At 36.4% G+C, this 14,234-nt stretch overlaps 1 protein-coding gene across 1 annotated transcript in view; it reads left to right on the top strand.

The window, feature by feature from the left end:
- Tsga10 (testis specific 10) overlaps positions 1 to 14,234 on the top strand; it is an 89,825-nt gene that overhangs the window by 24,669 nt on the left and 50,922 nt on the right. Inside the window, exons 4-9 of the mRNA XM_057751269.1 lie at positions 834 to 899; positions 2,126 to 2,293; positions 2,820 to 2,978; positions 9,779 to 9,949; positions 10,037 to 10,114; positions 11,041 to 11,192. Of these exons, the coding sequence (XP_057607252.1) occupies positions 834 to 899; positions 2,126 to 2,293; positions 2,820 to 2,978; positions 9,779 to 9,949; positions 10,037 to 10,114; positions 11,041 to 11,192 (794 nt within the window). The remainder of the gene's footprint in view (positions 1 to 833; positions 900 to 2,125; positions 2,294 to 2,819; positions 2,979 to 9,778; positions 9,950 to 10,036; positions 10,115 to 11,040; positions 11,193 to 14,234) is intronic.

Genomic DNA, 14,234 nt, shown 5'->3' with positions numbered 1-14,234 from the left:
ATAAGATAAAGAAAATTAATGATTCAGAGTTGTACATAAGTTCATGCAACTATAAGTTAATGTTAAAAACATTAGAATCCCTCAATATTTTATAAACTTCACTGTGACTTCTAAAAGAATCTTAGAAGGATAATTAAGAAAAATGGGATAGGGGTTGTATTGAATTTTATTCTTAACTAGTGTTTATGAGACCCTGGACTTGGTTCCTAGCAAAGGAAATTCAAATGTAAAATATAGCACGTGTATCTTAGTTCAGAATCATGAGAGAATGCTAATGAATTATAAATGTATGCATTGAACTTATTTGCTGACTTTTTAGCAAAGAGCTTTATCTGTCATAAAAACACTCATGTTTTTAAACATATGACATAGATGTGTTACATAAATAGCTATAGATGACAGCTGCACTGTAAAACTGAGTATACGTTCAGTGTCATAAAATTGATGCGAACAGTATTTTGTGGCTTAGGTGGGATGAAGGCAGTAAAATAGTTCAGAAGAGAGAGAAGCCTGAATGGGCGGTTTGATAACACTTTATTCCAGTGTTATATATATTCAGATTATAACTCATGTCAACATTTGATCCAATTAATGGAGAATAATTTGGTACAATGCAGTAAGTTAATATTTTATGTAAAATATTGGGTAAGGGAACCACTTTTTTCATCTGGGCTCTTTTATCATTGAAGGTAGGTAAGCATGAGGACAGGTTACCCTCTGCTTGAAATATTGTCTGTATGATTTGATTTTTAACTGACTTCCTTTTAATACTTTTTCCAATTAAATCAGTTTAAACATCTTTAGTATAAATAATAGAATTTCTAATTTTTCAGATTGAACTCATTTCCCAGCAAAATAATATAACAGTATTGGAAGATACAATTAAAAGGCTTAAATCTGTAAGTACATTTTTCACAAATACATGGTAAACAGTCGTTTTTACTTAGTAATCTACTAAAAGAATTAAATATATCCTCTAACTGTGCCTTTGAGAACAATGAATGCATTTTTTCCTAAAGTTCACACCCAGTAAGAGGTTTATGTTGGCCTCACCTTGGGAGGATGCCTTTGTGCCTCCTGTTGTCAGTGCTTTGTCCTGGAGCACTGCTTCTCGCCTTCCGAGTGCTGGGACCTTTAGTGCAGTCCTCATGTTGTGCTGACCCCCAGCCATAAAGTTGTTCTCGTTGCTACTTCATAACTGTCATTTTGTTGCTCTTATGACTTGTAATGTAAATATCTGTGCTTTCTGATGGTCTTAGGCGGCCCCCGTGAGAGTCATTCAACCCCCAAAGAAATAGTAACCCACAGGTTGAGAACTGCTGACCTAGAGGTTGAGAATAACTTTTGGTTGATTTTAGCAAAGAGTTTTTAGCTGTTACTAGGTTTTAAAATGATGACTCCCGAATTTTTAATTTTCAGTATATGAGGTACTTTTTTTATATTTTAAATTTTCTGCCTTTCAGAATATTTTTAAGTTATAAATTGGTAACTAGCACCAGTTGATGTTTTGTTTCTCTAATAATATGAAATGAAAAGTTTTCTGTTTAAACATTTTAATATTTCATTTAAAATACTTAAAACACCATCTGAAACATGTCAACTTTTTCTCAGTATTCATAAAACAAGTATAAAAACACATTTTAAGAGAAGTGTTTCTAAATATATCCATGTGAATGGGAGTTCATGGGAAGCACCTAAAGGTGTCAACTGTCAGAACTCATTAGCATATTCATTCATTGAACGAATATTGAACAAAGGTAGACGTTGGAACTACCTTTAAAGTAGCATACAAAGATTTCCAAAGTCAGTCAGTCTGTTTCTAAGATTTGCTTCAGGTCTGGATGTTCCTGAAATACACACACACATACACACACACATCTCTTTTCTTCTCAAAATGTTTAAGTAAAGATAATATTTTATTCAAACAAAGCACACCAAAATGGTGAAAATTGCTCTTAAAATAGTGTATTACTTTTTAAAAATAATTAATGAATAAAATTTTTATATGTTCTATTTTTAAAAATGCCAAATTTCATATTTTGAAGACTCCTTTGTGTTTTTATTTAGAAAAGTATGCTATAATTTAGCTTGAAATAATTGCTTAATTTTTTTTCCTCCTTGCAAGATAATTTTAGAGACTGAAAAAGCACGAAATAAATGTCCTTCTAGACTTGATTCTTTTGTCAAGACTTTAGAAGCAGACAGAGATTATTATAAGACTGAAACACAGAATTTGAGAAAAATGATCAGAAATAGATCTAAAAGTCCAAGACGCCCATCTCCAACTTCCCGGGTAGGTTTTGAGGAAATCTTTTAATCTTTTAGTTTGTTTCTCAAGTACTGAATTTTATTCTTTGATTTATCTTATTTGGAAATAATTTGTTTTTTTATAAATTATAGTATCAAAGAGGTTGGGAGATAGATCTCTTTGATGGTACAGTGAACAACGAAGTTAGTTCTTTATTCCCAGGATAAGTTGTGGGTGGGAGATAATGAGGCCAGTTTAGTGCAGTTTGAGATAAAGTTGTGAAAGAAGTAATTTTGTTGTTGTTCACTATTTTCCTTCATTCTGAGGTCATGTTCACTTAAGTAGAGATTGTGCACTGCCATCCACAGTAGTGTTTCATCAGTGCACACCTGTATTCTTAGCACTTGGGAGACAGAGGCAGGAGAATCAGAAATTAAAGGCTGGCCCTGGCTTCATAGTGAGTTTAAGGCCAGCTTGGACCACATAAGACTGTGTCTCGGAAAAAAAAAAAGAGAGAGAGAGAGGAACAGAAAAGAGGAAGAACTTCAGATATCTTAAATAATAATTTTAGGGTGCAAACTGTGATGTAGAACTTTTGAAGTCAACAACAAGAGACCGTGAAGAACTGAAATGCATGCTGGAAAAATATGAACGTCATTTGGCAGAAATCCAGGGCAATGTCAAGGTTCTTACATCTGAGAGAGACAAGACCTTCCTTCTTTATGAGCAGGTAAGCATGTAAGCACACAGATTGTATTACTAATAGCAGTCATTTCTAGAGGTTTGCAGTTCTTCCGTAGGTTTTATGACCATAATTTAACATGCCAGTCAATGTTACCTACCACAATGTGCTCTACCACTTGGAAATTACGTTTTTCCCTAAGATAATCCTTTTTCCTTTTTTTTCTTTGTGGTGCTGGGATCAAACCCAGGACTTTGTGCATTCTAGGCAAGTACTCTACCACTAAGCTACATCTACAGCCCTGTTGTCAATATAGTCTTAATGAAGGTATCATATTTCCAATATAAGAAGTGTGAACATATCTGTATGTTACTCTTATATCTCATAAGAGATTATATACATGCATAAAATGTTTGATTTTTGGAATGAAAAATGGAGACAGGGCTGAAGTTGTGGCTCACTGATGGAGTGCTTGCACAGACCCTAGGCTTTGATCCTTAACACATCACAGAACAATAAAAACAAAACAAAGCAGCAACAAAAACCACAAAGAGAAATGAGAGTCTCAAATGATAGGATGTCATATGTTCAAGGTAAAACCTTTAGAATTTGGTGGAGAAAAGGTTAAAAAATTCTATCATCACTTTGGGAACTGCCATATAACTTGTTTAAATTTAGAGGTTGAAATAACTTTGTAATTTAACTTTACTTTCTATTTAAAACTGTATAACTTTTATTAATAAAATATTTAATCAACAAGAATTAAATCCTATTTATCATAGTGTAATTTCTTTGATAAACGACTACAATTTTAAGAAGAAATAGTTACTATATCCAGGGCTCTAGAGTTGCTACTTTAAGACACTGTATAGGTCACAACCTTGTATACATCACAGATTATGGGAGCATGAAGGTTTTGCAACAGTGAAAAGTGTCTGAATATGCAGCCAAAAAATTAACTCAAAGCCAAACACATTACAGATGTGAGGCGTGGACCTATATCATATTGTACGACTTCACTGCAGCCTTGCTTCTTAACACACAGCATGCACACTTTGATCTCCACATACCATCATATAATGCAACACTGATGATGCTTCCTGAAACTGCAGCTCAGATTTGACATTTGTCTGTTGTGAGTTGCAGTGTTTTAACTGCACACAAATTTTCTGCTTCTATAAAAATGTAATGGTTTGATTGGAAAACAAATGCTTTCAATATTTTCCTACTGTCATTCCTTAACATGTGGTACCAAATTAGTATATTTTTGGATTGTGTTATATTAGAATGATTTTAAAAACTTTTATTTGAAGCTGTGTGTGGTGGCACAGGCCTTTAATCCCAGCACTTGAGAGTCAGAGGCAGATGGGTCTCTGTGAGTTTGAGGCTAGCCTGGTCTACATAGTTAGTTCTAGACCAGCCTGAGTTAGGTAATGAAACTCTGTCTCAATAAATAAAAAAAAAAAAATAAAGTAAAAATTTCTATTTGAGTTGTTGACTTAAGTTTCACCAAAAATATTAGTTTTAGTTTGGGATTGGGTCGGAATTTACAACTATTTCTGAGGCCACTCTAAATATAGTTCTATCATTTTTCTCTCTCTATATATATATGAAAAGCATCATCCCAAGCACTGATAATGATAACTCAAACCAACTCTGCTAAACACCGAAGATGTTCTGTGTCCTAAAGTATAAAGGTTTAACTATTTATATAGAAATAAACAAGGACCCCTATTTCATTGCTATGTAAATTTGCTTCCATTTAATAAATTATATGTATGCCAAAGAATTATTTTGGAATACATTTCCTTCTGGTTTATAATCAGGAAGTATCTGATTGGTGCACTTATTTCACATACCTAGATGCATGTCAAATTTTCTCAAGTGAAAAGAAATCATTAGTGGGAAAAGTTCTCACTCTCTCTATAGGATTAAAAAAAGAATTAAAGCAGGCCCTGTTTCCATTAGTATATAGTGTAGTTCGGGAGAAAAGAATAGTGTCTTTTATTGGTTTAGTTTTTGTAGATGTGTTTTTAGTTGTGAACTTCGCCTTTAATGATTGAGCCGTCTCTCTAGCTCAGTTTTTGTGACTATAAGCTTTCTCCTTTAGAGTGTATTGTAAGAAATAAAAAGAACACTTTTTTAATTCTGGTGATCAAGGAAATTTTGCCAGAATATGTGGTATTTGAGTCCTGAATTACGATAGGGACTTCTATTATTCTGAAAGGGACAAGAAAAATTATCCTGAAGAAGTAGTGTGTGGCAAAGGAAGAAGGCAGGAAATAGCAGTAGATAGACTACTTTAGATTGGGGTAGACTGAATGTGTCAGTGGAGCAAGGGGCAGTGAAGGCTTGGAAAGTAGATTGGACTGAGGCAGGAGTTTGCACCCTATTCCATAAATGTTCTTCTCGTTTCTTCAGCTTTGAAGACTGTGGGGTCTGTGGCAGCTATTCAGTTCTGTCTCAGCCACTGACAATGCATATAGAGTGTATTACAGTAAACTTCATGGACTCTGAAATTTGAATGTTATATTGTTTATCATTATGAAAAATTGTCCTGATTTTATCTCTGATCATTTAAAAATATGAAAAATATTCTTAGCTTATATATCTACAAAACAAGGAAGGAGGTTGATTTTAACCTGTGAGTGCTATATAGTTAGTTAACTTTTGACCTTTGATAGTGTCTTAGGGTTTCTATTGCTGTTAAGAGACATCATGATCATGGCAACTCTTATAAAGGAAAACATTTTTAAGCTTTTTATTGATTCTTTGTGCATTTCATGTCATACATTCCAATCCTATTCATCTCCCCATTCCCTCGCTTCCACCCTCTGACCTTGCAACCTCCCCCTCAATACAAAATTTAAAAGTAAAACCCAAAACCAAAACAAACAAAACAAAACAAAATCTCAGTGTGGAAGCTATAGTGTGGCCCAGTGAGTCACACAATATACCCAAAGGAAAACATTTAATTGGACTGGCTTAAATTTCGGAGGTTTAGTCCATTATCATCATGGTGGGAAGCATGGTGGCATGTAGAGAGGCATGGTGCTGGAGAAGGAGCTGAGGGTTCTACATCCTGATCTACAGATAACAGGAAGTGAACTGGGTACCATAGTGAGTGTGACTTGAGCAAAGGAGACCTCAAAACCTGCCACCACTGGGACACACTTCCTTCAACGAGGCCACACACACACCAGCAAAGCCACATCTCTTTATAGTGCCACTCCCTTTGGAGGTCATTGTCTTTCAAACTACTACAGATGGCTCAGTGAACCTGACTAGGATTTACACGTTTGATTTTTTAAGCAGTGGACAATTTATTATTTATTGAAGGCAGGAAGCTATAACCAAAGTAGTCTTTTTTGAAAAACAATTTTTTAAAATTATTTATTTATTTTTTATTTACGTTTTTTTAAATAGAACCAGCCCCATTTATTTGAGTGCCATTCAAAATACTTTTTTTATTAATTTATTTATTTATTAAAGATTTCTGTCTCTTCCCCGCCACCGCCTCCCATATCCCTCCCCCTTGCCCAATCAACTCCCCCTCTCTCATCAGCCCTAAGAGCAGTCAGGGTTCCCTGCCCTGTGGGGAGTCCAAGGACCTCCCACCTCCTTCCAGGTCTATTAAGGTGAACATCCAAACTAGAGTCCCACAAAGCCAGTATGTGCAGTAGGATCAAAACCCAGTGCCATTGTTCTTGACTTCTCAGTAGTCCTCATTGTCCGCTATGTTCAGCGAGTCTGGTTTTATCCCATGCTTTTTCAGACCCAGTCCAGCTGGCCTTGGTGAGTTCCCGAAAGAACATCCCCATTGTCTCAGTATGTGGGTGCATCCCTCATGGCCCTGAGTTCCTTGCTCGTGCTCGCTCTCCTTCTGCTCCTGGTTTGGACCTTGGGGTTGTAGTCTGGTGCTCCAATGTGGGACTCTGTCTCTGTCTCCTTTCATCGCCTGATGAAGGTTAATATCCAGGAAGATGTCTATATGTTTTTCTTTGGGTTCAACTTCTTATTTAGCTTTTCTAAGATCACGAATTATAGGCTCAATGTCCTTTATTTATGGCTAGAAACCAAATATGAGTTAGTACATCCCATGTTCCTCTTTTTGGGTCTGGCTTACCTCACTCAGGATAGTGTTTTCTATTTCTGTCCATTTGCATGCAAAATTCAAGAAGTCATTGTTTTTTACTGCTGAGTAGTACTCTAATATGTATATATTCCATACTTTCTTCATCCATTCTTCCATTGAAGGGCATCTCGGTTGTTTCCAGGTTCTGGCTATTACAAACAATGCTGCTATGAACATAGTTGAGCATATACTTTTGTTGTATGATAGGGCATCTCTTGGGTATATTCCCAAGAGTGGTATTGCTGGGTCCAGGGGTAGGTTGATCCCGAATTTCCCGAGAAACCGCCACACTGCTTTCCAAAGTGGTTGCACAAGTTTGCATTCCCACCAGCAATGGATGAGTGTACCCCTTTCTCCACAACCTCTCCAGCAAAGGCTATCATTGGTGTTTTTGATTTTAACCATTCTGACAGGTGTAAGATGGTATCTTAAAGTTGTCTTGATTTGCATTTCCCTGATCGCTAAGGAAGTTGAGCATGACCTTAAGTGTCTTTTGGCCATTTGAATTTCTTCTGTTGAGAATTCTCTGTTCAGCTCATTGCCCCATTTTATAATTGGGTTGATTAGCCTTTTAAAGTCTAGTTTCTTGAGTTCTTTATATATTTTGGAGATCAGACCTTTGTCAGTTGCGGGGTTGGTGAAGATCTTCTCCCAGTCAGTGGGTTGCCTTTCTGTCTTAGTGTCCTTTGCTTTACAGAAGCTTCTCAGTCTCAGGAGGTCCCATTTATTCAATGAGGCCCTTAATGTCTGTGCTGCTGGGGTTATACGTAGGAAGTGGTCTCCTGTGCCCATGTGTTGTAGAGTTCTTCCCACTTTCTCTTCTGTCAGGTTCAATGTGTTCGGACTGATATTGAGGTCTTTAATCCATTTGGACTTAAGTTTTGTGCATGGTGATAGACATGGATCTATTTTCATTCTTCTACAGATTGACATCCAGTTTTGCCAGCACAATTTGTTGAAGATGCTCTCTTTTTTCCATTGTATCCTTTTAGCTCCTTTATCGAAAATCAGGTGTTCATAGGTTTGTGGGTTAAAGTCTCAATTTTTTTTGAGATTTATTTATTTATTATGTATATAACATTTTGCCTCCATGTATGCCTGCATGCCAGAGGAGGGCACCAGATCTCAGTACAGATGGTTGTGAGCCACCGTGTGGTTGCTAGGAATTGAACTCAGGACCTCTGGAAGAGCAGCCAGTGCTCTTAACCTCTGAGCCATCTCTCCAGCCCTGAAAAACAATTTTTATATTGTGGCAAATCTCATAGATATTTCTATATTAGCATAATAATTTTTCCTTCAAGAGAATTAGAGGAGGAAGAAACTGTGGATTCCTTAGAAAAATGTTATCATAGTCCATACATGAAGCAAAGGTGATATCAGCAGAAATAAATATAAAAACAGATGCCAGATAAACTAAGGAATATTTGATTTGGGGGAGAAGAAACAAATGGAAACATTTGAAATTTTATCTTGAATGACAGAGAATTGGGGAAATAAAAAGAGGAGAAATAAGCCGTTGATGGTTTGAGGGAAAGTTATGGATTTGGTTTAGAAAGGTGGAGTAAGATGATAGACATTCAGATAGTAACTGCTACCTAGCAGTAAGACATTTAGAACCGGATTAGGAAGAGAGGCAGGCACTGATTATGCAGCTTTAAAGATCATCTTCTTCGATGTTATTTGAGCCTTCAGAATGAATGAGTTCTATAAATGAGAAGGCACTAAAATAGAGCAGAAAAGTCAAAATGGAATCTTCAAGAGGCAGGGAAGAACCTTTGAAAGATAAAGAAACCAAGGCCACAAAGGGAGAATGGGGGTCTAGGAAGAAAGGTCCTGAACCAGTATGGTTGCTGCCAGAAAATTAAGGAGAATGGGAACTACGAAAAATCTATTACAGTTGTCAGGCTTCTTAGCTCAGGTTTTGTAGTGGTGGTGGCTGACACTGCCTAAAAACAAAAACAAAGAGCCTACAAAGTAAGAAAAGACACAGCGTGGTAGATGGGGCAGTAGGATTAGATGACAGGTTGTCAAGCTAATACATGATGAAGGTGATGGGGGCTTGCTGGGAACCAGGGTGGAAAGAGCCAGAGGAAGGGGCACTGCTCAAGGTGAGAGGATATAATTATCATTAATTAGGAAGATTTTAGAAAACACTTTAAGAAATGTGGTGAAGGCTAATCTGTAGATATTGAGAAACTGTATCTTTTTCTGAAACTGGGGACCAGCTGTGTAGATAATGATCAAAACTGAGAGTCAGGAAGCAAAGTGGATATGAAATCATCTATAGATATGCAACAGATCTGGGGCCTCAGGACCCATTAAAAAGTGTTCAGAGACCATGTTGGGCTGTGAGTAAGGACTGGTGGAACTTTCTGTCAGGGTAAAAGCACCCTAGACAATAGCGTACATAAAGATATAGCAAATATAAAGATAAGCATTGTGGAATTTTCATTAGACGAGTATTTCACCTGAGTTATGCTGAATTCAAATGGAATATACAAAGTCTTTTCTTAGCTACACCCCCTCCACAAATACATACTTATATATTTGCTTGCACTTATTTATAAACTCTTAAAAATAAAAATTCATCCATTTCCTTATTTTCTTGCTGCTTGCATATTATTTCAGGTTTCAATTTTAGTTGAGTGGATATAAGATACTTTATGTATAATTTAAAGTTTTCTTTTTTAAATTTTATATATTTTTATCATAGGCACAGGAAGAAATTGCTCGACTTCGAAGAGAAATGATGAAAAGCTGTAAGTCTCCTAAGTCAACCACAGCACATGCTATTCTTCGTCGGGTAGAGACGGAAAGAGATGTAGCCTTCACTGATTTGCGAAGAATGACCACAGAGCGAGACAGTCTGAGAGAAAGGCTAAAGGTGTGCAGTTGTTTTGTCTGTCTCCATAGGTATAACACAAGTGCGGTGACACTGAAAGTCCTTTGTTGTGTTTTGTGTTTTGAACAGATTGCTCAAGAGACAGCTTTTAATGAGAAGGCTCATTTGGAACAAAGGATAGAGGAGCTGGAGTGTACAGTTCATAACGTAAAACAAAACCTTGTTGGCTCTACCCATAGTTTCTCCTTTTCTCTTCTTACTGTCTTAGGAAGAATTCTTTTATTTTTCTAAGATTGTGTTTGTAGTCCTAAAATACTTAAGGTGGTGTATATGATGTGTTATTCATAATCCTATGTTACCTTTGCACTTCATTATTTCCTCTAGAAACATGAGTGCAGCTTTTTTATTTTTGTTTGTTTGTTTGAAAAGAAGTTTGTTTTTATTGTTAAGATGTAGTCTCGGAATTTTTAATTAATTATTAGACTATTTTTTGGAGGGAGAGGACTACAAGGGCTTACTATATAGCCCAGGTCGGCCTTGAACCCATGGCTCTGCTGCTTCAGCCTCCTGAGTGTTGGCATTATAGTCCCACTACACTTATCTAAAATTTCAATTTTTCTCATCTCCGTGTTCTGTTAAGATAATATTGCCAAATATGAGTATATCAAGCATTGGCCAGATATACGTTAGCAGTGTTCCAGGTATATAAACAGTGAAGGTCTGAATGTACGGATAAATTCATTTGAGGTATTTTCTTATAATAAGTAAAAAACAAACAAGTGAACAAGAATTTTATTTTCATAATCCTGCTCTATATGTAATGTATTAATCTTGAATAACAAATAAATGTTTTTACAAATTCAGTATATATATAGTCAAATTGAACCAGATTGAGAAAGGTAGACTGATAATACTGAGATAGGTAGGCTTTATAGAAAGCTATGTAGTGGCTTGTTTTTATCCTATTATATAACACTTTATAAAACCTTCTACAGTGTCAGGTCTGCCCCAGTTGATCATCTCATTGTGTGAATAATTCTTCCATAAACTGCAGTTTGTAGGAGTGTCTCCTCTGCTAAGACCAACAAGGCTACGGAGTGGTAGGAGTTAACTTTGTCATTCTACTTGTGTAGCTTGATGATGAACGTATGGAACAAATGTCAAATATGACTTTGATGAAGGAGACCATAACCACTGTGGAAAAAGAAATGAAATCATTAGCAAGAAAGGCAATGGATACCGAAAGTGAACTTGGCAGACAAAAAGCAGAGAATAATTCTTTGAGGTAAAAACTACATTGGCGTTAAATAACTGATAGTTTGCTGTACTTAATTGCTCTGCTTTATAGCACATTTCGTAATGAAAATTTAACTATCTGTTACTTTTAGTTTATGAAAAGACTGATAGGATGCGGTTGTAGAAACCTCAGCAATGAAATGAGTGTCCCCCAAATCACTCAGCCAGGAAACATACATACACTCATTTTAATCTTATATTTCCAACATGTGTCAAGTTTAATAAAGCAGTTTTTATATAGCCCTCTGAGAACTGAGATATTTAACTTCAGGTATATAACTTTAAATTCTGTTCCCAGGTCTGAACAATTCATGAAAGCCCAGACTGGAAAGCTTAGGGAAAGGATAGTTCGAACACAGGATGAGGTTGATTAGCTTTTTCATTACACTGGTGTAGTGGCAGAGGCCACTAAAGCAGTGTGTAGGCAGGAAGTCACCTCTACATTTGAGGTTCTACTTTACTATTTGTTGATGTGAAACAAAGCTACTCAAGTTTCAGTAGAGTTGGATTTCTCTTTTTCTGTAGACATGAAAAATGTTAATTGATGTGAATGTGAAATATATTATCCAGTAACAGATAATAATTGGGCCACAAATGAGTACCCAGAGTCTCCCCTTGATCTTCCCAGGGCCAATGGTGCGGAGTAGGAACCCTTGTCAGTCAGACATTTACTCAAACTCCCTTTTTTTCCTTGGAAACCTTTTTCTTTCTTCTAAGACTATTGTTAAGCTTACAGGAAAATAATACCAAAGCAAGAAAACAATAAAGAAAACCTGGGAAAATAAAAACCAGTAACAAAAAGGTTAAAAATCATCTATAACTCCATGATCCATGGAAAAAGATTACTGTAGAACTGCTTCCAGCCAGAAAGCAGTTCATGTGTATGCAGCACAAAAGTGTCCTGTGCAGCTGAGCTTCGCCTGTGGTCGTTTACATCTGGCCTTTTTAATTTCGTCACATAAGATTTCCATGTTATAGAAAATATTTGTCTTAGATAACATTTTATGTCTTGTAGTATTCTAATGGAGAGATGTGTGTTAATCTGGGGTATAGTGGGTGTGTTTTGTTCCTATGGTGCAGGATCTTGCTCTGCTCTGCTTTGCAGTACCCTGCTTCTGTAGGGCAGCAAGGCAGCGTGTGCACCCTGCCTAGCAGTTTTAGGGGATTTTTTTGGATGTATGCTTATTTGGGAACTTTTATTGATGTGTAACTGAAACATATATACTAAAATTTTATATGTTAAGGTTCAAAAATTTGACCTTTAAAACCATCACCACAATCAAGATTCTGCCCTTATTCTGCACTCTTAAGTTCCCTCTTGCCCCTCTGTAATTTTCATACACTCTGCTGATTATATGAATTGATTTTATTTCAATTTAAATATAGGTATTTGGATTTTCTAAAAATTTAAACCAATGAAATTGTATTGTATATGTTGTTTAATCAGACTTCTTTCCCTTAGTGTAGTTATTCGGAGGTTTGTTCTTTATGTATTACACATGTTGTGTGTAATTTATACTCTGACTGCTGAGCTGTATTCTACTGTGTGGGTGTACACATTGACAGTTGCACTGTTTCCAGTTTGGGGCCATAATAAATAAAGCCACTAAGCTCTTCCCTATATTAATCTTTGTGTGGATATATGTTTTTATTTCTTGGATCAATATCTACGAATAAATGGCTGAGCCATATGATACATTTTTCTTTCAGGGAAACCATTGAAGTCTTTTTCAGTGTGGCTGTAGTACTGTGCATTTGCTCCAGCAGTGCTGAGTTTTTCAGTAGTTACATACCCTCACTGACATTTGATATGCAGTTCATTTTTAACACCAGCTATTGTTTTGTTGTGTAGTTCTATTTTAAATTTTTACAAAGGCTTTTTAAGCTTTATTGTAGAATAATTGTTGGCTAAAATTATATTTAAAGAATACAGTGTAATATTTTGATACATAGACATTGTGAAATGATACTTGGTTGATGGTAAGTAGGTAAGTACTTTATGTTGACACTTTGGTGATTCTTTTCTGGCTATCTGTTTCTTTCTTGTCTTTGTGAGCCATTGATTTTCTATACTGAGGCTTCAGTCCCATTATCTTTTGTACGTTACATTTGGTTCTTGTGGTTATCGTGAGGTTTACTACTGCATTTTATAGTTTTGGCAGTCTTTTCAATTGATAGTATCATTCACATGGAAGTGCAGATATCTGTTGAAGATAAATATACTTCAGGCGCATATGCGCAATGGTGGATTTGCTAGATCATTTTGGTAGCTGTATCTTTCAGTGTTTGAAGCACCATTAAAAAACTATACTCAGGGCTGGAGAGATGGCTCAGAGGTTAAGAGCATTGCCTGCTCTTCCAAAGGTCCTGAGTTCAATTCCCAGCAACCACATGGTGGCTCACAACCATCTGTAATGAAGTCTGGTGCCCTCTTCGGGCCTGCAGGCATACACACAGACAGAATATTGTATACATAATAAATAAATAAATATAAAAAAAAGAAGACATTTAATAAAAAAAAAAAACTATACTCATAGATCAATGCCTTGCTTAGTCATCTTCAGCGAAACTTCCCCCTGCAGCAGATGGGTACAAATATAGAAACCCACAGTCAGACATTGTGCAGAGAGTGAGACCTTGGAACACTCATCCCTAAATGGGATGTCTCCATCAAACCCTCCCCTCAGAGTTCAGGGAACCATGAAGGAGAGGAGGTGGAGAGAACGTAAGAGTTCGAGGGCCCTCTAAATCAACATAAGCAAAACTCATGTGAACGCAACAGAGATTGTCTTTTTTTAAATTTGATTTTATTGAGCTAAACATTTTTTCCTCTGTTTCCTTCTCAGACTCTCCCCTCCCCTTCATCTCTTTCCCATGGTCCCCATGCTCCCAATTTACTCAGGGGATCTTGTCTTTTTCTACTTCCCATGTAGATTAGATCCACATATGTCTCTCTTAGGGTCCTCATTGTTGTCTAGGTTCTCTGGGATTGTGATTTGTAGGCGGGTTTTTCGTTGCTTTATGTTTAAAA

The sequence above is a fragment of the Chionomys nivalis genome, chromosome 19 (genome assembly GCF_950005125.1).
Source record: "Chionomys nivalis chromosome 19, mChiNiv1.1, whole genome shotgun sequence".
Lineage (NCBI taxonomy): Eukaryota > Metazoa > Chordata > Mammalia > Rodentia > Cricetidae > Chionomys > Chionomys nivalis.
The sequence above is the reverse complement of the archived record's forward strand: the minus strand, read 5'-3'. Positions and strand labels throughout refer to the sequence as shown.